This window comes from Suncus etruscus, chromosome 18, assembly GCF_024139225.1.
Source record: "Suncus etruscus isolate mSunEtr1 chromosome 18, mSunEtr1.pri.cur, whole genome shotgun sequence".
Lineage (NCBI taxonomy): Eukaryota > Metazoa > Chordata > Mammalia > Eulipotyphla > Soricidae > Suncus > Suncus etruscus.
Window position 1 is genome coordinate 63,160,950 of NC_064865.1, and position 26,126 is coordinate 63,187,075.

Consider the following 26,126-nt stretch of genomic DNA (forward strand, 5'->3'; position numbering starts at 1 on the left):
GGGAAGGGGCCACTCATGGGCAGGGCCATCTCACATGGAGCAGGGCGCAGCGCCTCTCCGGCCCCAGGCTTTCCTCTGCTCAATGCCCGGGCCATGCCACACCCTGCCAGCCTCCTCCTTGAGATCTATTGCTCAAAGGCAGCATCAGGTGGGGAGGTGCTGCGGCAGGAACCTTCACCCTGTTTCTTTCTCTGTAGCCACATCAGAGCCCCCAGCACATTCACGATCACACACACCTTCCCGACAGTTGGGAGTGTCTTGGAGCCTGGGACATCCTTTAGTAAAACAAAGTCAAAGCCCCATCTTTGGGGGTTTTCTAGCTCTTTTATAGTGAGGTTCATGGACCATGGATTAGTTTTCAGGGTTACAGGCTGTTCAGGGATCATGTATTTGCTTGTGAACTTAAAAATAAAACAAAAATAAAGGTCTTAATAAAAGACTTAAAAATGGGGCCTGAGAGATAGCATGGAGTTAAGGCCTTTGCCTTGCAAGCAGAAGGTCGGTGGTTCAAATCCTGGCATCCTATATGGTCCCCAAGCCTCTCAGGAGCGATTTCTGAGCATAGAGCCAGGAGGAACCCTTGAGCGCTGCCGGTGTGACCCAAAAACAACAACAACAACAACAAAAAGACTTAAAAATAAAAGTCCACAAGAACCGAGGTGGCAAGATTTTCTGACCCTAAAAGTCTACAAGAACAGAGATGGCAAGATTTTCTGACCCTGGGCCCGGAGAGATAGCACAGTGGCATTTGCCTTGCAAGCAGCCGATCCAGGACCAAAGGTGGTTGGTTCGAATCCTGGTGTCCCATATGGTCCCCCGTGCCTGCCAGGAGCTATTTCTGAGCAGACAGCCAGGAGTAACCCCTGAGTAACACCGGGTGTGGCCCAAAAACCAAAAAAAAAAAAGATTTTCTGACCCTATTGGCGGGTGAGGGGTCCACTTCCATCCTCCCAATACATTCAGGACCAGGTACGTTCCCCCAGCTGATGATCAGAAAAGAACAGGTCCCAGGCTGATGGCCTGAGACCCTTCGTTCCATTCCAACTATGCTTATAAAGGACAAAAAGGAATTAGGGTGCGTGCAGGGTGGCAGGGCTCCGAACACCAGTGAGGGGCAGCCAGGGAATGTGAGGTGCCAGGGAGAAGTTAAACATGAACACGGGGGATTAGGAATGCTTCAGGGTAACATAATAGGTCAAAAAAATAGCTTTATCTTGGGACCAGAGCAATGGCACAGTGGTAGGGCATTTGCCTTGCACGCAGCTGACCCAGGACAGATGCAGGTTCAGTCCCCAGCATCCTATATGGTTCCCCGAGGCTGCCAGGAGGGATTTCTGAGCACACAGCCCTGAGAGTTGATGGATGTGGCCCAAGAACAAAAACAAACAAACAAAATAAAATCTTTATCTCTGTGACAGAGGAGAGATGGCTCAGAGTGGCCTCAGATTTTGGAGGGGATGGTGTTCCTCTCTATGCTATCTTTCCCCATTTCTGAAGCTGTGCCTCCGAAGCTCCCACTTCAAGGTGAATCCCCAGAACATTTGCTCTATGGGGTTCCCTGAAACTCATTCTACTGGGGTTCCATCTGCCAGATGGTGCAGGAACAGTGAGTGTCACAAGGGCAGCCAGCAGTGAGAGGTCTTGGGACAAATGCTTCATGTCTGGAGACCATGGGCCCCTGCACATGGCTACTTTGGGTCCCCCTGAGCTCAAGTGACAGCAGAGCACTTCTGACCTGGGTTCAACCACATTTCCACACTGAGTGATAAGTTCCACAGTTTGCTGACGAGGCTCTAACCAGCCAATCAGATTTTATAGCTCTTTGCATTGGTTTTAATTTGGGGGTTACAAGAACATGGGGGATTAGGAATGTTTCAGGAGTAACACAGTAGATCTTAAAAGCACCTGGTGGTGCTCCAGGCTTACGCCTGGCTCTGTGCTTAGTGATAGCTCCAAATAGTGCTCAGGGGACCTATAGAGTTCCTGGGATAGGACCCAGCTTGGCTACATACAAAGTGAGCACCTACCCACTATACTATCTGGCCCCAAGAATATTTTGTTTTGTTTGGGGGCCATACCCAGTGGTGCTAAGGGCTAGCTCCTGGCAGTGCTCAGAGGACCTTAGGTGGTACCAGGGATCAAACCCAGGTCAGCCACTTGCAAGGCAGGTGCCTTAACCCCTGTGCCTCAAGTCTTCCAATTCTGGGCTCTTATCCCATTTTTGGTTCGTTTTACTTTGTTTCTTTGTTTACTTTTAGTTCACACCCCAGCAGCGTCCAAGGCTTATTCATCCAGGCTCAGCTCTCAGGAATCACCCTTGGTGCTCAGGCGACAGACCTGATGGGGTGCTGAGGATCAAGCCTGGGTCAGCCGCCTTCAAGGCAAGAACCTCCCTGCTGTGCTAACGCTCCAGCCCTCCCCTGCTTCATTTCCATAAGAAACTAGAGAAACAATCACCACCCGGGGGTTTATGCAACAGCTCTGGCTGGATTCTCCTTTCTCTCAGGCAGGAAAGGCCAAGAGGGGCAGCCCCAGGGAACACACTGAGAGAAGTTCAGGGACTGTCCTTATGATAGAAGACCCACAGACCGAAGACCCTGCTCAGGGCGGCTGTCGGCGGGGACAGACCTGGTCCTGCTTGTAGTCACAGAGCGCCCTCAGAATGACTGGCTTGCTGCTGCGGTACTCGGGGTTCCTGGGCTTCAGCTGCACGATCTTTTTGGACTTGTTCACCAGATTCTGCACCTGCCGCTTGTATTCCAAGATCTTCTCTCTCTCTTTCTGCAAATTCAGGGGATGGAAATCCAGCTCACTCCAGTGCGCAGCAGCTCCGGAGCAAGAAGGTGGCGGGCGGGAGGAAAGGAGACCCTCAGATAGGCCGAGGGTGCTGAGGGCTGCGTCTGGGACTGGGGAAGGGCGCGCCCACCTCCAGCTCCTTGATCTGGTCCAGCAGACGCTGCAGCGGCATCCCCTTGTCACAAGGGTACTTCTTGCGGATGGAGTCCTGCAGGCCCTTCAGGTAGGTCTCTGTGGACTGCGCCTCCTCGAAAAACTGCAGTGAGGGAGAGAGAGAAAAAGACAGAGACCTTCAAGGCATGACCCCTCTGTGGAGACACCCCAGCCCTGGTTGGGACAGAGGCTCATAACATGGGGCTGACCCAGGGCCCGGTTGTAAAAGATGTTAATCAAATGCTCCCCAGGTCCTGGTCATGTGCAACATGCGACACTGGGTCATAGATCATATTGTCTATGTCTATGACATAGATTCAGCCCCTTACAGCTTCTTGTCCTAAAAGCGGCTGACAGGCAACAGGGGTGGCTTCGAGGTGCTTAGGCTGTTCTGAGGTCATTCCGGAGCATGGCTCAGGGACAAGCCCCTCTACCCCCACCCCTGCACTGTTCCACCTCCCGGCCCTGGATCCAGGAGGCACAGGGACCTGGAAGTAAGCAGCGTTCTCCTTGAGGTGTACATCGATGCACTTGGTGATCTGCAGGATCCAGCTCCACTGTGTCTGCAGCGTGTCCATGTAGGCCTGAAACAACAGCGCACACCACGCTCCAGCCACTGCTGCCAGCTGGGGGGTGGTGAGCCCCAGCTCATGGCCAACATGAGCCAGCAGTGGAACAGGTACCTGGGTGCAAGACCCAGGCTTGACCCCCCGTGCTGGGAAGGCGGTGTCCTCCCCTACGGGTCCTCTGGGGCGAAAGAAAAATGAACTCTTACCACCTGTTTTGGTTTCTATTTGTTTGTGTGTGTGAAGCAGGGTGGTTTTTACTTAAAACTCACTGGGAGAGACATGAAGGGGGGGGGGGGTCAGAGAATCGCATGTTTGAGAGAGAACACAGGCACCTCCAGAGTAGAAAGAGCAGAGAACTGAGACAAGCAAATGAGAATCATGCAAGAGAAAACCGGGCCGAAAGAGGCCAGTTTAAAGCCAGTTCGACACTCTTGGCTCCAGAGTATAGTGAAGGGAAGGGAGAAAACTGTGAGGAGGAGAAACACAAATATGGAAGGAAGGGGGCCGAGGGCCAAGAGATCACAGGGCCATTGGTGGTGTTAAGAAAGGATAGAACTTGGGCCCGGAGAGATAGCACAGCAGCGTTTGCCTTGCAAGCAGCCGATCCAGGACCAAAGGTGGTTGGTTCGAATCCCGGTGTCCCATAGGGTCCCCCGTGCCTGCCAGGAGCTATTTCTGAGCAGACAGCCAGGAGTCACCCCTGAGCAATGCCGGGTGTGGCCCAAAATCCAAAAAATAAAAAATAAAAAAAAAAAAAGAAAGGATAGAACTAAATATCTAAGCCAGAGTCAACAACAGTGAAATAGTGAAACCGAAACTGAACAATCAAAACTTAAAATGAGCCGGTAATGCTGGCAGGCTGGGGGAGTAGGGGGAGCAGGAGTGGTGGTGTGGGATAGACTGGGAACATTGGTGAGGGAGGTCGAGAATTGGCCCTGATTCATTGAATGTCTGAAACCCAACTGTGAGGAACATTACAAATCACAATGGCTTCAATAAGATATTTTTCATGAAAAGTAATAAAGCCAGTTCTAATCAACAGGTGCCATTAAGAGGACGCATCATAATAGTTCCCTCAACAGAGCAGTGGTGTATCCCCCAATGCCCATACTGAGCATACTGAGGACCGTCAAGGTAGAGGGTTTAAGAAACGTGAGACCACTCTGTTCATAAGCCTGGAGGAAATTAGTTGCCTTTTCACAGCCAGCTGGGCCTGCCTCCACTTCCATTTGGACCCTTAGAGGGCAGTCAAGGGCAGAGGCAGCCCACCTGCCCAGGGCCACATCAGCCTGCGTTTATAAATAAAGTTTTATTGGCACATGGACACGTTCGTTTTCTTTCCCCAGCACCTGTTTGGTAGCTGCGTTCACAGGACAACGGCCAATTCCAAATCCATTCAACCAAGGCCACAGGGCCTGCCTGCACGTATCTCATTTATCAAATGACCCTTGGCAGAAAAAAAGTCTTGCTGCCTGGTCTGGGGTCTGCTCCCCAAAATTACTGAACAGACCTGTCTAACTCATGGTGGGTAAGACCAGCTCCTCCAGAGTCTCACATTCCAGAACATCCCCTCTCACCCCCCAGAGAGGCGGCCCTCCCAAGGCCTACCTCGATCTTATCTGAGGCTGGATGCTGATTGAGGACCAGCTGGTCACTCTCCTGCTTCAGCTTGTTGAGTTCTTTCTCCTTCACCTCCAGCTGACTCATGCGAACCTACAATGGGCAAGGCGCAAGGAGGCAGAGACTCAGGGGGCTGCAGACCCAAACACCCACGCCCTCAGGCTGGGTCTGGCTAGTGGAGTCTCCTGCAAAGCTGGAGTTGGGGACTGAGCTGTGCCATGGACCCATGACATGTCCTCAACTGTGGGGCAGCTTCTTGGGAAGAGGGCCCTGCCACGGCTGCCCAGCCCCTTCCACCTGCTGCAGCTGATCCAGGGGCCCCTTCCCGCTGGCCGGTCCCCACAGAGATCCCTGAAGACCAAGCCCCGTGCATGCTTACGGAGAAGGCCTCCTGCTTCTGCGCGATGTTGGTGTTCTTGTCACTCCAGTCGTACAGCAGCTCTTCCTCCTCGCAGTCGTTGATCCACATGATTTCCCGAGACGTAGCCTGGATGATGTTCTGCAGCTGCCTCAGGTGGTCCATCCTCTCGAACGATGCTTTCTGCAATGGAAGGAGCGCTGCATGGGCCGGGGGAAGGGGGCGCCAGCCCTCTGCGTGCCCCTAGGTGCTTCCCGCCACCCTGCACCCAACCCTCCCAGCCGGGGGCAGGACAAGCCAGTTCAGAGCCCCCAGAAAGAGCCTCCTGGGAAGGCTCTGGACAAGACATTCCACTGAACTCATTTGTTTGCAATACTGGTGAGAAAATGGAGACTTGGGGGTTGTTTTGGGGGGACAGAACCTGGGGGCCCCCACTCACCAGCAGGTTTTCATATTCCTCCTCCAGCTGGTAGATGGCCGATTTCTCTCTCTGGAAGTGAGACAGGATGCTCGGTTTCCCCAGTCTGTCACCTCAAGTCCTCCCCCACCTCCCCAGAGCCCCGGCACTACCCCCATGCACTCCGCATCAGTCCCACTCAGGGGTCTAAGGAGGCACCAGAACCTGCTGAGCTGTTGTGTTCTGACCCCATCACCCCATCACCCCATGGGAAATGCCCAGTCACAGCCTGAAGAACTGCTGAGTTTGCAGAACCGGCCTCCATGCTCCCCAGGGATCCCTCCCTCACAGACCCGGGGACCCCACTTTCTTGGGAAGGGAGAGACAAATACCACCTAGGGCTGGAGAAAGGGGTGCAGGCCACTGAGCAGGCTGGGTGGGTCAAGAGAGAAAGGACAGCAACATGGACCCAGTCTTGGAGCTCCCCGAGGAGAGTGCCATGGCACCCTTGGGCCCCCAGAACAGCTCCATGGGCACCCCGAGACCCTAGGACAGCTCTGTGGCATCCATGAACCCCCAAGGACAGCTCTGTGAGTACTCCTGAGTCCCCATGGACTCAGCTCCATGGGCACCCCTAGGCCCTGCCTCAGTTACTGGGCACCTCTGAGACCCCCCAGAACAGCTCCATGGCACCCCCTGAATTCTTAGGACAGTTCTGTGGAAACCTCTAGAGGTTTCTGCCCCCAGGACAGTTCCGTGACACCCCCTGGATCCCCAGGACAGCTCCGTGGGAGTCCCCGAGTCCCCCAGGACAGCTTTGTGGCACCCCGAACCTCCAGAACTGCTCAGTAGCAACCCCAGTCCCACCCCCCAGGACAGCACCAGACCCTCCTCCGAGCTCCCTCCACCACCATGCAGTACCAGGTCGGCCTTGATCTTGTCCAACTGCCAGCGGTAGTCGCCAATGGCATTGTGGAGGCTGCGGTGGCTGTTGATGTGCTGCTCCACCGAGGCCAGGTCCACGCCCCAGGCCACTGTGTCCATCTCAGCCTGCGGAGACACCATAAGAATCAACACACACTCAGGCTTCGACTCATCTGGGCTCTGAGACACAGAAGCCGAGACACCACGACAGAATCCCCAGCCCAGACCCGCTGGACCCAGGACCACACATGACCGTGTGACCACAGCAGGGCCCGTGTGACCTGACACTGAGTACGATTGTGTGACTCTGGCCAGCCTGTGCTGAGGAAGGAGACTCAAGTCAGATCAACACACTGGCAGTTCACCAGGCCCTGAGAGACCCTCAAGAAGCACAGGGCAACTCCACACACGTGTGTGTTCCGTGCAAATGCAGAGAGCATGTATGAACACATGCATGGGAGCGAACCTACACTAACATGCATATGCATGTCCCTACAGTACGTTGCACACCTCACGGCGCCGGCCAGACTCACGCTGCTCCTTCCTCTCAGCAGTGAACATTTCCTCCCACCACCACATACGATCCTGTGAGTGGGGCCAGACCATAGCACAGCAGGCAGGATGTTTGCCTTGCACGTGGCCAACCCGAGTTCGATCCTCATCATCCCATAAGATCCTGTGAGCACCAACGGGAGTGATTCCTGAGTGCAGAGCCAGGAGTCAGCCCTGAACATTGTCGGGCATGGCCCAAAAATTAAAAGTAAAACAACAAGAGAAAAAAGCTGAGAGGCCAGAGTGATAGCACAGTAGTAAGGCATTTTTGCCTAGCACGTGGTCAACACAGGACGGACTCTGGTTCGATTCCTGGCATCCCATATGGTCCCCCAAGCCTGCCAGGGGTGAATTCTGAGTGCAGAGCCAGGAGTAACCCCTGAGCCCCGCCAGGTGTGACCCAAAAGCCAAAAAAAATAAAAAGAATCTGAGTGTGACTGGAGCCAGTGGGAGTGCAGGGAAGTGGGGAGGGGGAACAGACAAAGAAATAATGGTCGTCCTGGGGCATGGCACCGCAGGGAGTGCAGGGTGTGACCCTGATCAAAGAACCGAGAGTAGCCCCTGAGCACACTGGGTATGGCCAGTCCCCCAAAATATAAGTAAAGAAGTTGCCACTGTCCTTCTTTGTCCTCGCCCCACTCATGAGAAACGAGGGGGCAGAAGTTTTGTCCATGATCTGGCCAAAGGTTACTTTGTCCTACATCACCAGCTCTGAGTCTGCCCAGGTGACTCTGAGCTCCAGTGCTCAGGGCTGTCTGCATCACCACCCCTGCAAGATCAAGGTGCTCATAACTGTCACATGACTCCTCCTCCCACAGTGCTCCGCATGGGCTCTGCAGTCATTGCTCCTCACCAAGGAGGATGGGATGAGAGGACCGGCCTGAGAACCCTGCCAGTATCTCTGCAGCAAGACCAGGTAAGCCTGGCAAGCTTGGAACATGCCACCCCAAGGCCTTGTTCTCAAGCACGGAGGCTTGTGGTGGTGACAGACAACTGAAGTTAGTCCCACTCTGCATCGGCACCCGGAGTCTTTATACTGTTTTTATTTGTGTTTGGAGGACCACACCTGGTGCTCAGGGCTTACTCCTGGCTCAGTGCTCAGGGGTCACTCCTGGCAGGGCTGGAGGGACTACTTGGGGTACTGGGGATCAAACCCTGCTGGCCCGTGTGCAAGGCAAGTGTCCTGCCTGCTGTCCTCTCTCATTATATGTTGTCTTCAAAGTAAGCGGGAGAGGGGCCGGAGCAATAGCTCAGCAGTAGGGCATTTGCCTTGCACAAGACTGACCCAGGGTGGACCTGGGCTCGATTCCCGGCATTCCATAAAGTGTGTTCCGTCCCCCCCCACCCCCACCCCAGCCTGCCAGGAGCAAATTCTGAGTGCAGAGACAGGAATAGGCCCTGAGCGCCTCTGGGTATGACCCCAAAACAAAACAAACAGAAAAACCAAGTAAGTGGGAGCGAACCTACACTAACAGCTACCTTCCCTGGGAGCTCTGTGATGAGAAGGGGGGTTGGGGGGTTGGGGTTTGGAGGTTTCCTTGAAGAGGAAGGAATATCTGATTCCCATGAAAGAAAATCTGTTCATTAACACATCTAATTACCACCCACGACACACAAATTAGCCCTGGGAAACTCTCTCTTTGTCTTTTTCTCTGTCTCCTCTGTCATCTTTGCCCCCCCTCTCTCTCTGTCTCTCTGTTCTGTCTCTTGTCTTTCTCTCTTTCTCTCTATGTCTCTGTCTCTATCTCTCTTTGTCTCTTTCTGTGTCTGTCCGTCTCTGTCTCTCTTTGTCTTTCTGTCTCTGTGTCTGTCTGTCTGTCTCTGTCTCTTTGTCTTTCTCTGTCTTTGTCTTTCTCTTTGTCTTTCTGTGTCTGTCTCTATCTCTGTCTCTGTTTCTCACTTTCCCCATACGTACTCCACCCTGGGGCCAGAGCTCATCCCACACCTGGGCCCCCCAAATCTGCCTGAGGGGTAGACACCTGACACCTGGAAGCCAGGCTGAGCGCCCCAGGAACAGGCCCTGAACCGGCAAGGCTGGTCTCCACAGCCCACACCCTCCACCTCACCCACACTGTGTTTCATTTGTGGATGCCAGGATCAAACCCACGGCCATCGCCCCCACCCCAGCTACCCCCACCCTGAGTTCACTTTGGGTTTTGGTTTTTATTTGGAGGGGTGAAGTCAGTGTGACACTCACCAGTGTGTCCGTGCTGAACTCAAGGACTGTGTCTGGCCTGGCCAGTGCTTAGAAGAGTGACCCTAGAAGTGCTCCAGGACCAGGTATGGTCGTCAGGACTGAGCCAGGGTTTGGCCAAGGCAACCACAGGCCATGGCTGACCCGACTCTGTCTATGTATTTCACAGTTTTTTGTTTGTTTGTTTGTTTGTGGATCACTCCTGGCAATGCTCAGAGGTCACTCCTGAGGGGCTTGGGGCACCATTTGGGAGCTGGGGATCAAACTACATCAGCCGTGTGCAAGGCCAGAGCCCTCCCCCTCCCCGCTGCATCCTTCACATTTTATTAATTTTTTATTTGTTTATTTATTTATTTATTTTGGTTTTGGAGTCACACTTGGCTGCGTTCCTGGGTTACTCCTGACTCTGTGCTCAGAAGTCGCTCCTGGCAGGCACGGGGGACCATGTGGGATGCTGGAATTTGAACCACTTTCTGTTCGAATCAGCTGCGTGCAAGGCAAAAGTCATACTGCTGTGCTATCTCTCGGGTCCTTGCATCCTTCACATGTTAAAGGAACCACAGAGGATGCCTTGTGACTTGTTCAGGAGGAGCTGGTCCCCCTCAAACCCCACTACGGTCTGTGAATCTACTCAAGGTGCTCTTCTCATGGAACCCATCCTGTGGGTAACAAGGACACTTGGGGACATGGCTGGTGGACGCTGCGCACATGGATAAAGTCTCAAGCTGGGCCCAGGCAGGAGTTTAACCAGAAAGAAAACTCTGTCCGGCCCATCTCTGTTCGGCTCGCAGTCAGGGAGGGTCCAGCTCTGTCCCCAACTCTGTGACTCCATGGAGCAGGAAGGAGCCGGTTGGGTCATGTGTTCCCTCAATGGGAAGCATCAAGTTTTATCCCGTGCCCCCTTAAAGAAGCAGCACACCAGCCAGACTCACCCTATGCTGCCGCATCCAGGCTAGACACTCGCCCGTCAGGCGCTTGGTAAACTCATCCCAGCCCGAGCCGCTCTGGCAGGTGTAGCCACCGCCCTTGGAGCTGGCCCGGCGCACTCGGGGGGCGCTGATGGCCTTGTAGAGAGCGCGCATCTGTTCCTGCAGTTGCAGCAGTCTGGGAAGAGGGGAAACAGAGGCACGTGGTTAGGGTGCAGCCAGACACACGGGAGCCCCAGTCTCCTTGGGGAGAGCCACCTAGGCCCTGATAGCCTCTCTGGCCCCGGGGGAAATGGACATTGGTCACCAGGGCCGGCAGCAGCACACAGGCCCATCGGCTACTGCTATTCATGGTACAACATGGCCTGATTTTCTAGTTGACTTTTTAAATGCTTTTGCGTCATTAAGAAATAGCGTCCTGGGGCCGAAGAGATAGCATGGAGGTAAAGCGTTTGCCTTTCATGCAGGAGGTCATCGGTTCGAATCCCGGCGTCCCATATGGTCCCCCGTGCCTGCCAGGAGCAATTTCTGAGCATGGAGCCAGGAATAACCCCTGAGCACTGCCGGGTGTGACCCAAAAACCAAAAAAAAAAAAAAAAAAAAAAAGAAATAGCGTCCTGGGGCCGGGCGGTGGCGCAAAGAGGTAAGGTGCCTGCCTTGCCTGCGCTAGCCTTGGACGGACCGCGGTTCGATCCCCCGGCGTCCCATATGGTCCCCCAAGCCAGGAGCGACTTCTGAGCGCATAGCCAGGAGTAACCCCTGAGCATTACCGGGTGTGGCCCAAAAACCAAAAAAAAAAAAAAAAAAAAAAAAAAAAAAAGAAATAGCGTCCTGGGGCCGGAGAGATAGCATGGAGGGTAAGGAGTTTGCCTTTCATGCAGAAGGTCATCGGTTCGAATCCCGGCGTCCCATATGGTCCCCCGAGCCTGCCAGGAGCGATTTCTGAGCGTAGAGCCAGGAGTAACCCCTGAGCGGTGCCGGGTGTGACCCAAAAAACCAAAAAAAAAAAAAAAAGAAATAGCGTCCTGGGCCCGGAGAGATAGCACAGCGGCGTTTGCCTTGCAAGCAGCCGATCCAGGACCAAAGGTGGTTGGTTGGAATCCCGGTGTCCCATATGGTCCCCCGTGCCTGCCAGGAGCTATTTCTGAGCAGACAGCCAGGAGTAACCCCTGAGCACTGCCGGGTGTGGCCCAAAAACCAAAAAAAAAAAGAAATAGCGTCCTACCCCCAAGTTTCCCGTGTCTGAACCAGGGGCCATGTAGAAATCTACCCAAAGGGGCCCGGAGAGATAGCACAGCGGCGTTTACCTTGCAAACAGCCAATCCTGGACCAAAGGTGGTTGGTTCGAATCCCGGTGTCCCATATGGTCCCCTGTGCCTGCCAGGAGCTATTTCTGAGCAGGCAGCCAGGAGTAACCCCTGAGCACCGCCGGGTGTGCCCCCCCCCCAAAAAAAAAAAAAAAAAAAAGAAATCTACCCAAAGGTGCAAACAGCACAGGAAGTCTCAGACCTTTGGCTAACCTGGGGGCATCAGTGTTTCTCATAGTTTCTCCCTGGAAGTTTCTAGAACCTGAGAGCCTGGTTCTGCCTTGAGAGCAAAAAGAGGACTGTGCGCTCCTGACTCAGACTTTCGTTTTGTTTTGTTTTTTTGGGCCACACCCAGTGATGTTCAGGGGTTACTCCTAGCTCTGCACTCAGAAATAGCTTCCAGGGGCCAAAGAGATAGCATGGAGGTAAGGCATTTGCCTTACGTGCAGAAGTTCGGTGGTTCAAATCCCAGCATCCCAAATGGTCCCCAAGCCTACCAGGGGCAATTTCTGAGCATGGAGCCAGGAGTGACCCCTGAGTGCTGCCGGGTGTGACCCAAAAACCAAAAAAAAAAAAAAAAATCAGAAATAGCTTCTGGGTTGGGGGACTATAGGGGACACCAGGGGATCAAACTCAGGTCTGTCCTGGGCAGCTGTGTGCAAGGCAAATGCCCTACTGCTGTGCTATCGCCCCGGCTCCTGACTCTCAGACTTGGTTTCTCCTGCGGCTGTGACCACAACTGAGATCAGCTCTTTCGAATCTGTAGCAGAGGGCATGTACCCAAGCATTCAAGGTCTGGTGCCTGGCCATCCTCCCTGTGCTGACTGACAGTGCTTCCTCCACCTCTGTGTCTTTTTCTTTCTTTTGATTTGGGGCCACACCCAGTAGTTCTCAGGGGCTCTGTGCTCAGGAGTGACTTCTGGGGCACAGGCTCAAGGGACCATTTCTGGGGCTGAGCAGGAGACCCCACCATCTGTCTGCACCAACTGCTCCGCCTACTGAACTCTCTCTCTCTCTCTCTCTCTCTCTCTCTCTCTCTCTCTCTCTCTCTCTCACTCACTCTCTCGCCCTCATCTGACGTGAGACATCATCTCAAAGACCTTGGGGGCAGCCCTACTAGCATCTGGGAACAGTTTGTATCTTCCAGAAAAGCGGCTGGGAGGAGGGTCAGCTCTAAGGATGACCAAGAGTGATGGAGGGTCAGAAGCCCCGAATGATGCTCCTTGGGCTGGCTCTCTGGTGCCCGCCTGTGCCGCACCTTTTCTGGTAGGAGTCGCAGGGCTGCCCCATCTGCCGCATCTCTCGGATCAGGCTGTCTGTGATCTCCATCTGCTCGTTGGCCTGGGCAAAGCACTCATCCAGCTCTCTGCTGCGGGACAGCTGCACCCCATCGCCATATTTCAGCTCCTGAAAGGGGGACAGAGGGTCTGAAAAGAGGCTCTCTGGGTGCAAAGGGGCCATTGCCCCTCCACCAGCGGCCAACCAGCCTGGTCTCTAACTGCAAAGCTGCAGGGTTCGGGAAGGGAGAAGAGGAGACATGGTGGTAGTGTCACAGTGCTCGGAGAACTTGTACTTTGATTTGGGGCTTGTTTGTGAGGGGCAGAGAGAGCTCAACCACAGAGCTCCCGCCCCACCGACATGCGCCTCAAGTTCACCAGGAGTTTGCCCCATGATTCCTCACGTTCACCCATGACACTGGGAGTTTGCCAGTATGAATGAGTGAGAGAGAGAGTGAGTGAGTGAAAGAATGAATGAATGAATGTGAGCAAGTGAACAAATGAATGAGCGAGTGAGTGCGAGAGCACCATAGACAAGAATGTGAATGGGGCCCGGAGAGATAGCACAGCGGCGTTTGCCTTGCAAGTAACCGATCCAGGACCAAAGGTAGTTGGTTCGAATCCCGGTGTCCCATATGGCCCCCCATGCCTGCCAGGAGCTATTTCTGAGCAGACAGCCAGGAGGAACCCCTGAGCAACATGACTCAGCTGACTGCAGCACAGGGAAGGGACCGAGGATGACTAAAGTAAGAAAACATGTGCTGGGCCTGGAAGGTGGCGCTAGAGGTAAGGTGTCTGCCTTCAAGCGACCGAGGTTCGATCCCCCGGTGTCCATAGCCAGGAGTAACCCCTGAGCATCAAACGGGTGTAGCCCAAAAACCCAAAAACCCAAAAAAAAAAAAAAAAAAAGAGTGGCAAGTGTTGTGTTCCCCTGAGCACTGCCGGGTGTGGCCCAAAAACCAAAAAAAAAAAAAAAAAAAAAAGAAAAGAAAAGAAAAGAAAAGAAAACATGTGCTTAGGGTCAGAGAGATAGCATAGAGGTAGGGCATTTGCCTTACATGCAAAAGGACAGTGATTCGAATCCCAGCATCCTACATTGTTCCCTGAGTCTGCCAGGAGCGATTTCTGAGTGTAGAGTCAAGAGTAACCCCTGAGTGCAGCCTGGTGTGACCCAAAAATTAAAAAAAAAAAAGAAAGGAAGAAAAGAAAACATGTACCTGGAGCTGGGAACGCAGCTCAGAGGGTGGCAGGGGTCCAGCACCTGCTTGGTATATGCATTGGCATCACGGCAGGTGCTGCAGACCCCAAGCACAGGGGCAGCCAGCAACATGGTTCTGCCCAAATATCAGGCAGTGGCCTCGGCCCAGCACTCGAAGGAGCCTCCTCCTCCCTCCAAAAGCAGCGCACGAAAAGGAAATCTTATTTTTGCAAAAAGAGGGATACGCGGTCATTCTATAAAGCTGCTTTAAATGCTACACAGTAACTTAAAGATAGGAAAAACAAAGGTGGGTGACAATAATGGCATGGGGACGACTCCGCTATAAAATGACAACGTGTGTGGTGGCTGCAGTTGGCCCCTTCCAGAGTGAGAGGTGCCAGTGCCAATCAGGAGAGGGCTAAGTGCCCGGAGAGTGGGGCCTGCTTACCGGTTGTACAATGAGCTCAGCCCTCATCAGGCAGTCAGAGCAGTTCTGCAGCAGCTCCTGGATCGTGTTCTGGTTCTGGTGGCGGGACATCGTGCCGGTTTGGCTGCAGAGGCAAACACAGAAGGTCGGAGTGACTCTGAAGCCATCTCACACATGCAGAAAAGCAGCAGGAACGGGTCCTGACACTAGAGAGATGCCTTTTCCTCCAGCACCTCCCACTCTGTCTTTGGCCGTGGGCTTGCGTGCACCTGTGCATGACCATTCGAGGACACACATGGTCCCCAAACATTCCTTCCTAAGGACATAGAAGTGCTCCCAAATGTCAAAATAGGGGTATTTCCCAGTGACAGTTTTTTAATGCTATGCACCAACTTTTAGACACACACAACACACACACACACACACACACACACACACACACACACACACAAATAATTCTCTAACCAACATGATTCTAAAGGATGGGACTCCTCCAGTGTTACTACCCCATCCAATGACTCCCGGGAAAATGCATTTTCCTAAATACAGAGGCGGCATCCAGCTGTGCTTGCTTAGCTCTGTGGACTGCCAGGGCCAGAGCCTCCCTGGTCAGTCCTGTGGTGGGGCCTGTTCTGATCCAACCAAACCCTGCACACGCTGGCCAGGTATCTAGGCCCGGAGCTGCTCTGAGCCTGCAAGTATCTTTTCTCCCATGTCCCAGAGACTATCTAGAATATTCTTCTGCATTGCAAAAATAAAAATCTGCCTGTTTCTGTTGTTCCCCCAACTAGTTCTCCTCAACCCAGTTCCTCCTGTTCCCCACCCCAGCATTGAAGGAAAGCTGTGGAAACCGTGAAAGCCTGAATTTTCCAACAACCCTCCAGAAAGCCTGATGGCTCTTGAATATGAGCACAGGGTGACCATGATGCTGCCAACAGAGCAGAGCCCTGTCCACAGCAAGGGCACTATATATGTACCTGGCTCCCCTGGTGCTAATGGAAAAGCAAACTGGACTTCAGCAAACTGAAGCCTACTGGACGTAGGCTTGGAGGTCCTAAGGCTCTTGGGGTGCTCTGTGGTGTCGATAGGGGCCTAGGACCTCCACTGACCCTGTGTAAGGGAGAAAACACATGTCTCTTTGATTTACCGTTCACCCAAAGTTTCTGGGGAGCCAGGATTTTTGCTGTGGTCACAGTGTGAGGGGATGGATGTGTTTCCTGTGGAAACGGCACCTCTCCCTGCTTCAGTTCTGGAATATTCTGAGCCACGCCTCAGAGGGAGCACCTTTGGGGGAGGTCTGAGCAAAAGCAGCAGCGGAGAAACCCACGTTCTGGCCCCTCAGCCCACCCCAGCTCTGCCAGGAGTCAGCAGGAGCGGCTTTTCAGGCTCCCACACAGAGATGGAGCCACTAAAGCCTTTGGACGTGATATCAGGACTTCTGTCAGGGGGACAGGAGGGTGTTAACATGTCTAAAGGGGCCCGGAGAGATAGCACAGCGGCGTTTGCCTTGCAAGCAGCCAATCCAGGACCAAAAGGTGGTTGGTTCGAATCCCGGTGTCCCATATGGTCCCCCGTGCCTGCCAGGAGCTATTTCTGAGCAGCCAGCCAGGAGTAACCCCTGAGCACCGCCGGGTGTGACCCAAAAACCAAAAAATAAAATAAAATAAAATGTCTAAAGAAGATCTGGAGGCTCTAGAGATGTCCCAAACAGCACAACACCCCCATCCAAGCACAAACTGGAACCACTCAGAGATGCCCCCCAAGTAAGAAAGTCGAAGAAATGAACTGGAGAGAGAGCATGGAGGTAGGGCGTTTGCCTTGCATGCAGAAGGACGGTGATTCGAATCCCAGCATCCCATATGGTCCCGAGCCCGGCAGGAGCAATTTCTGAGCGTAGAGCCAGGAGGAACCCCTGAGCCCTGCCGGGTGTGACCCAAAAACCAAAAAGAAAGTCTAAGAAATTCTGTCCAAGCCTCGGCTGACAGGGGCTGTGCCACTGGCTGAGGCAGAGCTCAGAAGTACCAGGCTGGCTTCCTGCCCCGCCCTCTGCCTCTCACCCCTCCTGCAGGCTGGGTGCGCCCACCTGGGCCACTCCCTATGGTGCTGGCTCCAGGCAGGCCTGGGCACCTTACTGCCCACCCAGCACAAGCGCCCCGCCCGGGCCCGTGAATGCAGCCCTGGAATTCCCGGTGAGCGACGGGCACGCTGCTGACGCAGACTTGGGCTCGGCCTGTGTCCGAACTTGTGCCGGATTCCAACAGGCTTGGGAACAGCCAACTTCCAAAACATTCCCAACGCCGAAGAAAGGGTGGAAAGAAGTGGTGAAGAGAAGGGGGGTGAGGAAGCACAGACAGCTCCTTGATTAGGGGATTATAGGGGCCACACTCAGCGTCGCCAGGGAAAGGTCTTGCCATGCCAGGAATGGAACTCAAGACCTCACACATACCAGGCTCCCACCTGAACCCTGCCTAGACCCCAGGACAGCCCTCCTCATGCATCCCCACAGGGAAAAGTTAACAGGGACACCCAGAGAGTGTCAGTTTCTCATGAGGAGGGTGAGGACCTTTCTCTGACACACACAGATCTGCTCCAAGGGCTTCAGAGTGATTCACGCACAAGGCCAGCCCTGGGCAGAGGAGCAGGAGGGACACACGGCACAGTGGAGGGGAGATGGCCTCAATGGCATTCAAGAATATTTAGGACTTGGAGCTGGAGCTAGAGTACAGCAGGCAGGGCGTTTGCCTTGCCACAGCCAACCTAGGTTCGATCCTCAGCACCCTATAGGGTCCCCCAAAGCATGGCAGGAGTGACTCCTGAGCACAGAGTCAGGAGTAACCTCTGAGCACTGCTGGATGTGGCCCCAAACCAAAAACAAACAAACAAAAATACTACATAGGGGCTGGAGAAACAGCACAGCAAGTAGGGTGCTGCCAGAACCAGAAGTAAGCCTTAAGCATCACCAGGTAGTCTCCCCAAAAAATTAAGGGTTCTGAGCCCCCAAATAGTGGTGAGACAGGGGGCCTGAGAGATAGCATAGAGGTAAGACATTTGTCTTACATGCAGAAGGCCAGTGGTTCGAATCCCGGCATCCCATATGGTCTCCCGAGCCTGCCAGGAGCGATTTCTGAGTGTGGAGCCAGGAGAAACCCCTGAGCGCAGCTGGGTGTGACCCCAAAACCAAAAAAAAAAATAGTGGTGAGGCAGGCAGTGGGTACAGGAGAAGGCTCTGGAGGTCTGCAGGGGCGACTCTGTTCCCCCTGTGACTCTCTGCTCCCCCAAACACACACACTTAAGGAAAAGGAGGGAAACAGAGCGGGTCACACGCATGCACTCCTCTTAAGGGGAAGCAAATCCAGCTCCACTGAGCTCCATCAAGTCATGTGGAACAAAGTAAATACAGGAGGCGTGTATAGGGTGTATGTCATGCAAAAGACTCCTGTGACATAGGCACAGCCAGTAGGACCCAGATCGTGAGGGTTCCTGCTTCTTCAGGCCACATACATATGTTGTAAACTGGGGTGTCCGTGGGGGTGCACAAGCTCAAGCCTGTGTCCTGTGGGTCCAGTCACAATGGTGATGCTTTCTCACTGAGAACATTCTCCGTTTCCCAGGTGAGAGTATCTCCTCTTTTCGGGCAGCTGCCAGTTAAGGCTCCCTGAACTCCCGGGTTCTCTTGGGAGGGGATTTAGGAAGCCCGTTGGTTCTCTGGCTCCCAGGAGGACAGCCCTGACACCAGCCTGGGATTCAGGGAGCATCTCAGAGGACACTTGGAGAGGATCAGCTTGGGTCAGCAGTGAAGTCATTGGTTCCGAATAGCTTCTTCTCAGCGAACTCACTTCCCTAAATGTGCTTCAGAACATGGTCTACAGGGCTGACACCGATGTCAGCATTTAGACCAGGCTGGGACTGGGGCCAGCAGGCCTCAAAGTCCAGCCTTGAATTCTCTTTGGGTGGCAGGAAGAAAAGATTTGCCTGTGCTTTAAACAAACAAGCAGAGGAGGGAAAACAGAGCTCAGGGCTGGCTGTTCAGAGACCGACAGACCAACCAGTACCTAGGCTACAGGAAAGCCTGCCTGAGCTAGCCAGTGCTGGTTCTTAAAAGCGATTCACTTTTCTGAAATCCTATTTTATCTTCATACTCACAAAGACTGGGATGATTCACACAACACAGAACCTGCCTGAACAAACCTTTTCCAAAAGTTCATTCTAAAACCTGTTTGAACAAGTAACACTCCCAGTTTGCTCCACAGGCCCTGGCCAGGGCACACGGAAAACATGAACTGGAGTCTGGGCCCAGAGGAAGCACGCGGGAACCAGGATGCCCTGTCTGGGAGCCCAGTGCCACCCTCGAATACACACACACTCTGTTCTTTCCAAACATGGCTCTGGCACTGGGGGCCCAGACAGCCGGTTATCGCTGGTAGCCAAGAATATCATGGGCAAATGGGCAGGCGTGGTTGAGTAAAAGTACTTTTCAACAGTGCGAGCTGGGGATTGGGTGGGAGTGAGAGTGCCTGTGGGTGAGGCTCTGAATTCGATCCCTGGTCCCAAGAAATAGGGAAAGAAGCAAATTAAATATCTCACTAGTTTTGCTGTTTTGTGAAAGAAACTTCTCAGTGTTGATAGATGATCTAACAGTTGGCTAAATTGTTGTGTTATTTCTGTCCTATGTGTACAAGGTCTCCTCGTTAGGTCTTTAATTTCCTTTATCTCTTCTCCTTTTGTCTTCTCTCTATCCCTCATGTATCCATCTCACCATCTACCATCCATCTAGCCTCCAAGTGTCCATCCAGCTGTCCAGCTATCTAGCCAGCCAGTCTTTTGCATCCATTACCCATCCAGCTCCATTCATCCATCTATCCAGTTAAATGCATCCACCCATCCAGTTGTCCATCCATCCATCCCGCATCCATCCACATATCCAGCTTTCCATCTGTACATCCATCTATCCACCATTCTCCATCCATCCATCCATCCTCCATCTGTACATCTATCCATCCATCCTCCAACATCCATTCATTCATCCATCCTCCATCCTCCATCCTACATACATACATACATACATACATACATACATACATACATACATACATCACACATCAGCTGCACATCCATGCCTCCACTCGCCCCCCACTCAGCCACCCACTCTTTGCTTAATTCACTCCTTCAGCACAGGCCTACCTGTCCCCATGTCTTAGTCTCCTCTGCCCAGGCACAGGGAAACACGGGTCTCAGAAAAACTCAACAGACATGTGTTGGGAATTAAACTAAGTAGGAAATGGAGCCCCACTGTGGCTCCCCATGACTTCAAAGCCTTGATACACAGAGCATCTTCCCTGACGTGCACAGAAGGACCCAAGAGAAAGAAGGGAAGCAGCACAATGTTGATCTTCTTCAAGTTTGTTTGCTTTGTTTTTTCGCTTTTCGGGCCACACGGCACTCAAGGTTTACTCCTGGTTCTGCACTCATCAATCACTGCTGTCATTGCTCAGGGGACCCTATGGGATGCCGGGGATCAGACCCAGTTCAGCTGCATGCAAGGCAAATGCCCTAACCACTGTGTTCTTGCTCTATCCCTTTCTTAAATTTTTTGCTTCTTCATTCACCATCAATCCCCTTTCTCCAGCCTCTGCCCTCACCACCTACAAGGACATGAAGATGCTTGGGGTGGGGTGGGGGCTTGTGCTCTGGGATCCTTCGGATCCCACTTCAACCCCAGTCCTGTGCTTCCCAGCGCTGCCACCATCAATCACTTCTTCACACCACAGATTTGCACACGGAAGCTACTAGGCCCTGTTTATTTGCTTAGTAAAACAGAGAACCAACACCCCAACTGACAGGCGGAGGGGGTGGGCAGCCAGCAGGTGTCTTCACCCAGACTGCATCTCCCTCCCCCTTGGCCATCCCAGCACTGAGCAGAAATGCAGAAAGGGGTGCCTTTTCCCTGTGAATAAGACCCTAGGTGTCCCTTCAGTGAACCTCCACAGAGCTTTAAAAGTCCCGCTCTTGAGCGCGTGGACTTCCTGCTGGGTTCTGGCTGTGTGTGGTGAGCGCTGATCACAAATCATTAACTCGCTGGTTGGGGTGGGGGGAGGCGCCCTCAGCCCAGCCCACCTCAAAGGCCCCTGGAGTTGGGCAGGGCCCAGCCCTGAGTCTGGCCTCTGTGCAAGGTGGAGTGCATCCACTCCTGGCCTCGAAGACCCCCTCAAAAGACACTCCGAGCTCTAACCTTGGGCCCAGGCCACCTCCCGAGTTTGCTCCCTGTGTTTCTGTCCCGATGCATCATTTTGAACTTTGCTCGGTCTTTTATTGTAAATAATATCCTGCAATAAAGCAATTGTTTTTTAAACACAGCGCACTTCCCAGGACAAGAATACGGATGCTCCTGTGGTGACACGGCTATGTTTCTGTTGTCAGTTTTAACAATTGTCAGAGGTATTTTTTACTGTTGCAAAAAATTTGTTGTAGTATTTACTCTCGACTATTAGATAAACCTGGCTTAGGAATATTTACCTTTTTTTCTTATAGGATGATACTCTTTCTCGCTTGGTTCTTTCTCTACAGAAACCTCTAGACACACAGAGCTGGGACAAGAGCTCTTTATGTTTCTTAAAAAATGTAAAAGATGTCCTGCAGGGCCTGGAGAGATAGCACAGCGGTGTTTGCCTTGCAAGCAGCGATCCAGGACCAAAGGTGGTTGGTTCAAATCCCGGTGTCTCATATGGTCCCCCGTGCCTGCCAGGAGCTATTTCTGAGCAGACAGCCAGGAGTAACCCCTGAGCACTGCCGGGTGTAGCCCCAAAACCAAAAACCAAAAAAAAAAAAAAAAAAAAAAAAGATGTCCTGCAGCAAATTGGGTTAAAAAATAGAAAAAAGTGGGGGGGGGTCGAGAAAAGGGGTTGGAGAGAAGAAATGCGGTGGGTGATGAGACCTGAAGTGGGAACATGTAAAAAGTTCCTCGGGGGGCCCCTGAAGCTCACTATTCCCAGAGAATTCCCAGAGAATTTCCCCAGTGAAGTCTGTACACTGGGGGAAGGCAATTCAAAGAAAGGGGTTCTAGGGTTCTAGATAGCACAGCACAAGGGCATTTGCTTGCACACAGCTGATTCAGGACATACCCGGTTCAAATCCTGACATTCCATATGGTCCCCCGTGCCTGCCAGGAGTGATTTCTGAGCACAGAGCCAGGAGAAACCCCTGAGCACCGCCGAGTGTGACCCAAAACCAAAAATAATAATAATAAAATAGGGGGGTTGTCTTTTCGTTTGTCTCTGGGGCTCTCAGAGGAAGATCCAGCCAGGGCTTACAACGTCAATAGTGGAACAGGGATTTCTATTCACAATTACTTCCCTGGGTGAAAATTCCATTCTGAAGCTGCCACCAAAAAAAGCAAAAGCAACAACAACAGAAGTAGTCTGTGAGCCATAATCTGTCACCCTGTAATTTCCTCCAACTCGGAGAGGATCGGGGTACAAATGGGGCCTGCCTGAGCAGACTTTCGGGGTGCAAACAGGGCCTGCCTGAGAGATTTGGGGCTCTGGGAACCAGGAGAATCGTCCCATTCAGCTTCGGCTGAACGAGGGTCCCCAGGCTTAGGCTTGGGGTGAGCTGGCAGTGCCTTCTCTGTGAGACCACACCCCGTTTCCCAGGGAGAGTGAGGAGGGAGTGAGGGTGGAGGGCAGCCTCCCTCCTCGGGCAGGAAAGACTGGTTCTCTGGGCGCTGAGCTAGGCTCCAGCAGGGCTCACCACCACCGCCCTGGCCTGGCCTCAGGGCTAGCAGGACATCAGCAGTTTCTTTTCTCTCTCAAGACTCATCTTATTTAGGCTCTGGAGGGATCAGACGGCTCAGGAGATGAAGCAACCAAGGGTGCCCCATCCCACCCATCTGATCTCTGGGGCCTCCAGCCTCACTGGAGGGACTTTCCTGACCCCGTGGCTCCATCCTCTGGAGCTCTCAGGGAGGACAGAGCAAGAGTTAAGGGGCGAATATTTGCAGGAATAAATAATACCTTAGCACTGCAGGCTAGGCTGGGGTAACTGATAAGCAGAAGGACAGAAGAAAGATCCTGGCTGCTCTCTGGGGCCCGTCAATCTAGTGACACCCCCCTTTCTGGAGGCTGGGATGAAGGGCACAGGGCACACTGCTGATCTACCAAGCCCCCCACCCCCTAGAGCTGGTTGAGTGGGGAACTGTGACTTTGTTATTTCTGGTTTGGGAGCCACAGCTGGCAGTGCTCAGGGTTTACCCCTGGCTCTGTGCTCAGGGATCTCTCCCAGAGAGTCACCGAGGACCAAGCCAGGGTGGGTTACATGTAAGTTAAGCGACCTCCCCGCTTTCCTATCTTTGCAGTCCCTCCAAGCGACTGTTATTAACCTGGGACCTGGTAGTTTCCCCCAAGACACCATGTCACTGGCTTAAACTTTAATAACACAGCAAGGCCACCTGCCGAACTTCCATCTCTCTCTGCCATCGTGCCCAGAAAAAAGAAAAAAACAAACACCACCACCTGGAGGGCCTTCGTGAGTCACCCGCCTCCCAGGTTCTTTCTCAGACCCGCCCTCGCTCCTGCTCTCAGCCGCACCCAGAAGCTCCACCATCCGTCCGTCCGTCTGTCCGTCTGTCCTTCCGCTCCCACGGCCACCACCCCTGATGACGCTCCTCCACACACCAGCCACTGTAGGCACTGCCCTCCTTATGCCAGAGTGACTCAGAGGGACTGTGGTAGATCCCCTGATCCCCAAGAAGAGGATCTGTAGGGCCCCTTGGGGCTTGGGGCTCCAGGTTCTGGCCCTGCTCTGAAATGATGTTCCATTAGCCTTGAGCTCGTGCCTGGCTGGCCTCCAGGACCCTCAGCCTAGCAACTGTGGTCGTCATGCTTTGCATACATCTCTGTCCGCCCCAAAGCGCTGCCCCGAGAAGGCCCCAAGGATCTGCAGAAGTGGCACACACAGGGACGCGGCCACCTCGTTCCTCACTGTGTCTCTAAACTAGAGAGACTACAGCAAGGGGACCCCTGTGCAAGTGAGAATAAGGGGGCAACACTCTCTTTAGGTGCCTGTCAGCAAGCTGAAGCCTCGGTCCCCAGATCTGAGCCTCAGTCCCAAGGAGAATGGGCAGAGCCCAAGAATATGCACAAGCTCTGATGCTGTCACTGGGGCCCTGTCACTTTCATCCCTCCTGTCACAGCAGGCCCTGGGTCTAGGCATGCGCTTGCCACCACATCATTGTCACAATAGGGTTCCTCTTCCTGACAACTATGGGCACCAGGGGGCTGACAGTCACTCAGCCAGAGTAGAAAATGGCACCAACTCTCAGTCTTGAGCCAGAGAACCCCGAAGGTGAAGCTTCACAAACGCAGCTCTGATCCCAGCTCCCCCGGCCAGGGCCAGCCAGGTGGAGCTGAAGCGTGAGAAGGGGCGTGTGGGCGAGGATTCCAGGGCCAGGTGGGGGAGGAAGGGGAGCCAGGCAGACGCCCAGTCCTAAAAAGGACATGTGTCCTTCCCGCAAAGGACAGCCAAGGGGACTCAGCGTGTAACAAGACATGGTCTCGCCAACCGGCCAACCAACAGACCGCTGAAACTCTCCCTGAGAACAGGCCTGGTTATCTCCAATGTCACCCGTTAATCCCACCGAGAACACGGCAGCTTTTCAAATAAACACGTTTGGAATTCCAGAGGCCACTTCCCTCTGGGTTCAGGGCTCAGAACAGAAAGCAGGAAGCCTTAGAACGAGGTGAGGAAGGTGAGGAGGGTGCGACGTTCAAGAAAGGCCGCCCTCACCCTCCCCGCTCAGGGGGACAGCCAGGCAAGGGGGTTGCCTGCTTCCACCAAGTGCAGGTCCTGGCACAAAACCCAGGAGAGGCAGCAAGAAGGGTGTGTCCGTCTGTTGGGGGGGCTCGCTGGGAAACGCTGGAGTCAGCGTTTGGGCAAGGGGAGGGCTCCATTGTTCACTCAGGAGGTGGGCTGTGCCCGGCAGGTCCAGACAAAGTTGGAGCACGGCCTGGCACCCTCCACTGGCACCCCTGCATCCATGCGCAGAAGGGAACTAAAGCTCCTCTTCTCCTTCCTGGGGGAGGTGAAACCTGACAGGCATCTGGGCGGGATGGACGCCGTGGGCTGGAAAAGCAGCACCAGGAGGCTCAGTGATGGGGCCAGACCTGCCCCCCAAAACCCCACAGACTCCATGTCCTTAAGCAGCACTGGATGACCAGAGAGCAGGAATGACTGGAGGACCTGAGGCTATCCTGCGTGTTTTTAAAAGCCCAGGTCAAGGGCTGGAGAGAGAGAGAGAGAGAGAGAGAGAGAGAGAGAGAGAGAGAGAGAGAGAGAGAGAGAGAGAGAGAGAGAGAGAGAGAGAGAACACAGCAGATGAGTCCTGCAGCCTATCCCAGAGCCCCCTCTGGCTCCCTGAGCACCACTGGAGCCCTGAGCACAGCGCCAGGAGCAAGTCCTGAGCACAGCCATGTATGGCTCCAAAGCCAAGAAGAAAAATAAATAAAGTCAAACATATGTTTTATAAATATGCCCAACAAAGCCAGCTTTCAAGACTCCTACCATGGCGGGCCAGAGAGATAGCACGGCCGTAGGGCATTTGCCTTGCACGAAGCCGACCCAGGAGGGACCCGGTTCGATTCCCAGCATTCCATATGGTCCCCCAAGCCTGCCAGGAGTGATTTCTAAGCACAGGGCCAGGTAAGACCCTTGAGCTCTGCTGGGTGTGGCCCAGAAACCAATCAATCAAAGAATAAATAGATAAAGTTTAAAAAATAAAAAAGAATCCTACCAGTTAAACTTGGGTTTTAGTGTGTGTGGTCAAAGACCAGTCTTACCCCGAACCAGAGGGAGAGGTCAGGTTTGGGCTGGAATGAACGTCCGACTTTGTTTGGATTTTTGATTTTCCAGCCTCAGCGGGAAAACACAGCCAGGCTGTGTCTCTCTGGGTTTAACACTTTTTTTCCTGGAAAGCCCCACTGTGTCTTGAAGGCTAGCTGGAGACGGTGAGCCAGCGACCTTTCTGCCCAAGAAGGGAGAGAAAAAACCCTTTCTGGGCTGGGACAAAGGCAGGCCGGCAGGCAAGAGAGGCAGAAGCAGGTGGGAACGGAGTGGCCTGGCCCCGAGGCGGTTGGGCATTGCCCTGCCCGGTACCTGCTGGGGGCCGGTGAGTCAGGCCCTGGGAACTCGGCCGCCCCATCCCAACCAGAGCGCACAGACCAAGATCTCACACCCCCAGCCCTGGTCGGGATCTGGACCAGGGAAACGTCTCCTCCCACTGCCCTACCCAGGGCACTCCCGGGGACCGGGGTCCGCAGACCTTGGCTACTTGGGTGGACACCAGGGACCAGGCAAACCCCTTATCCATGCCCCTGCGCTGCAGCTGTGCCACTCTGGAGAGCTAACTTGGGGTTCCCTGGAAAAGGGTGTTCCTAAG

General features: G+C 53.6%; 2 protein-coding genes across 3 annotated transcripts in view; one reads left to right on the top strand and one right to left on the bottom strand.

The window, feature by feature from the left end:
• Positions 1-26,126, top strand: part of SLC35B3 (solute carrier family 35 member B3) — a 301,880-nt gene that overhangs the window by 178,597 nt on the left and 97,157 nt on the right. The window lies entirely within an intron of this gene.
• The window catches only part of DSP (desmoplakin), a 41,579-nt gene that overhangs the window by 14,980 nt on the left and 473 nt on the right, over positions 1-26,126 (bottom strand). For both annotated transcript variants that reach the window (XM_049765109.1, XM_049765108.1), the window contains exons 2-11: positions 14,720-14,822; positions 13,055-13,203; positions 10,496-10,667; positions 6,815-6,943; positions 5,936-5,986; positions 5,518-5,679; positions 5,127-5,231; positions 3,438-3,533; positions 2,927-3,052; positions 2,629-2,781 (exon numbers count right to left, since the gene is read on the bottom strand). In XM_049765109.1, coding sequence (XP_049621066.1) covers positions 2,629-2,781; positions 2,927-3,052; positions 3,438-3,533; positions 5,127-5,231; positions 5,518-5,679; positions 5,936-5,986; positions 6,815-6,943; positions 10,496-10,667; positions 13,055-13,203; positions 14,720-14,822 — 1,246 coding nt within the window. The remainder of the gene's footprint in view (positions 1-2,628; positions 2,782-2,926; positions 3,053-3,437; positions 3,534-5,126; positions 5,232-5,517; positions 5,680-5,935; positions 5,987-6,814; positions 6,944-10,495; positions 10,668-13,054; positions 13,204-14,719; positions 14,823-26,126) is intronic.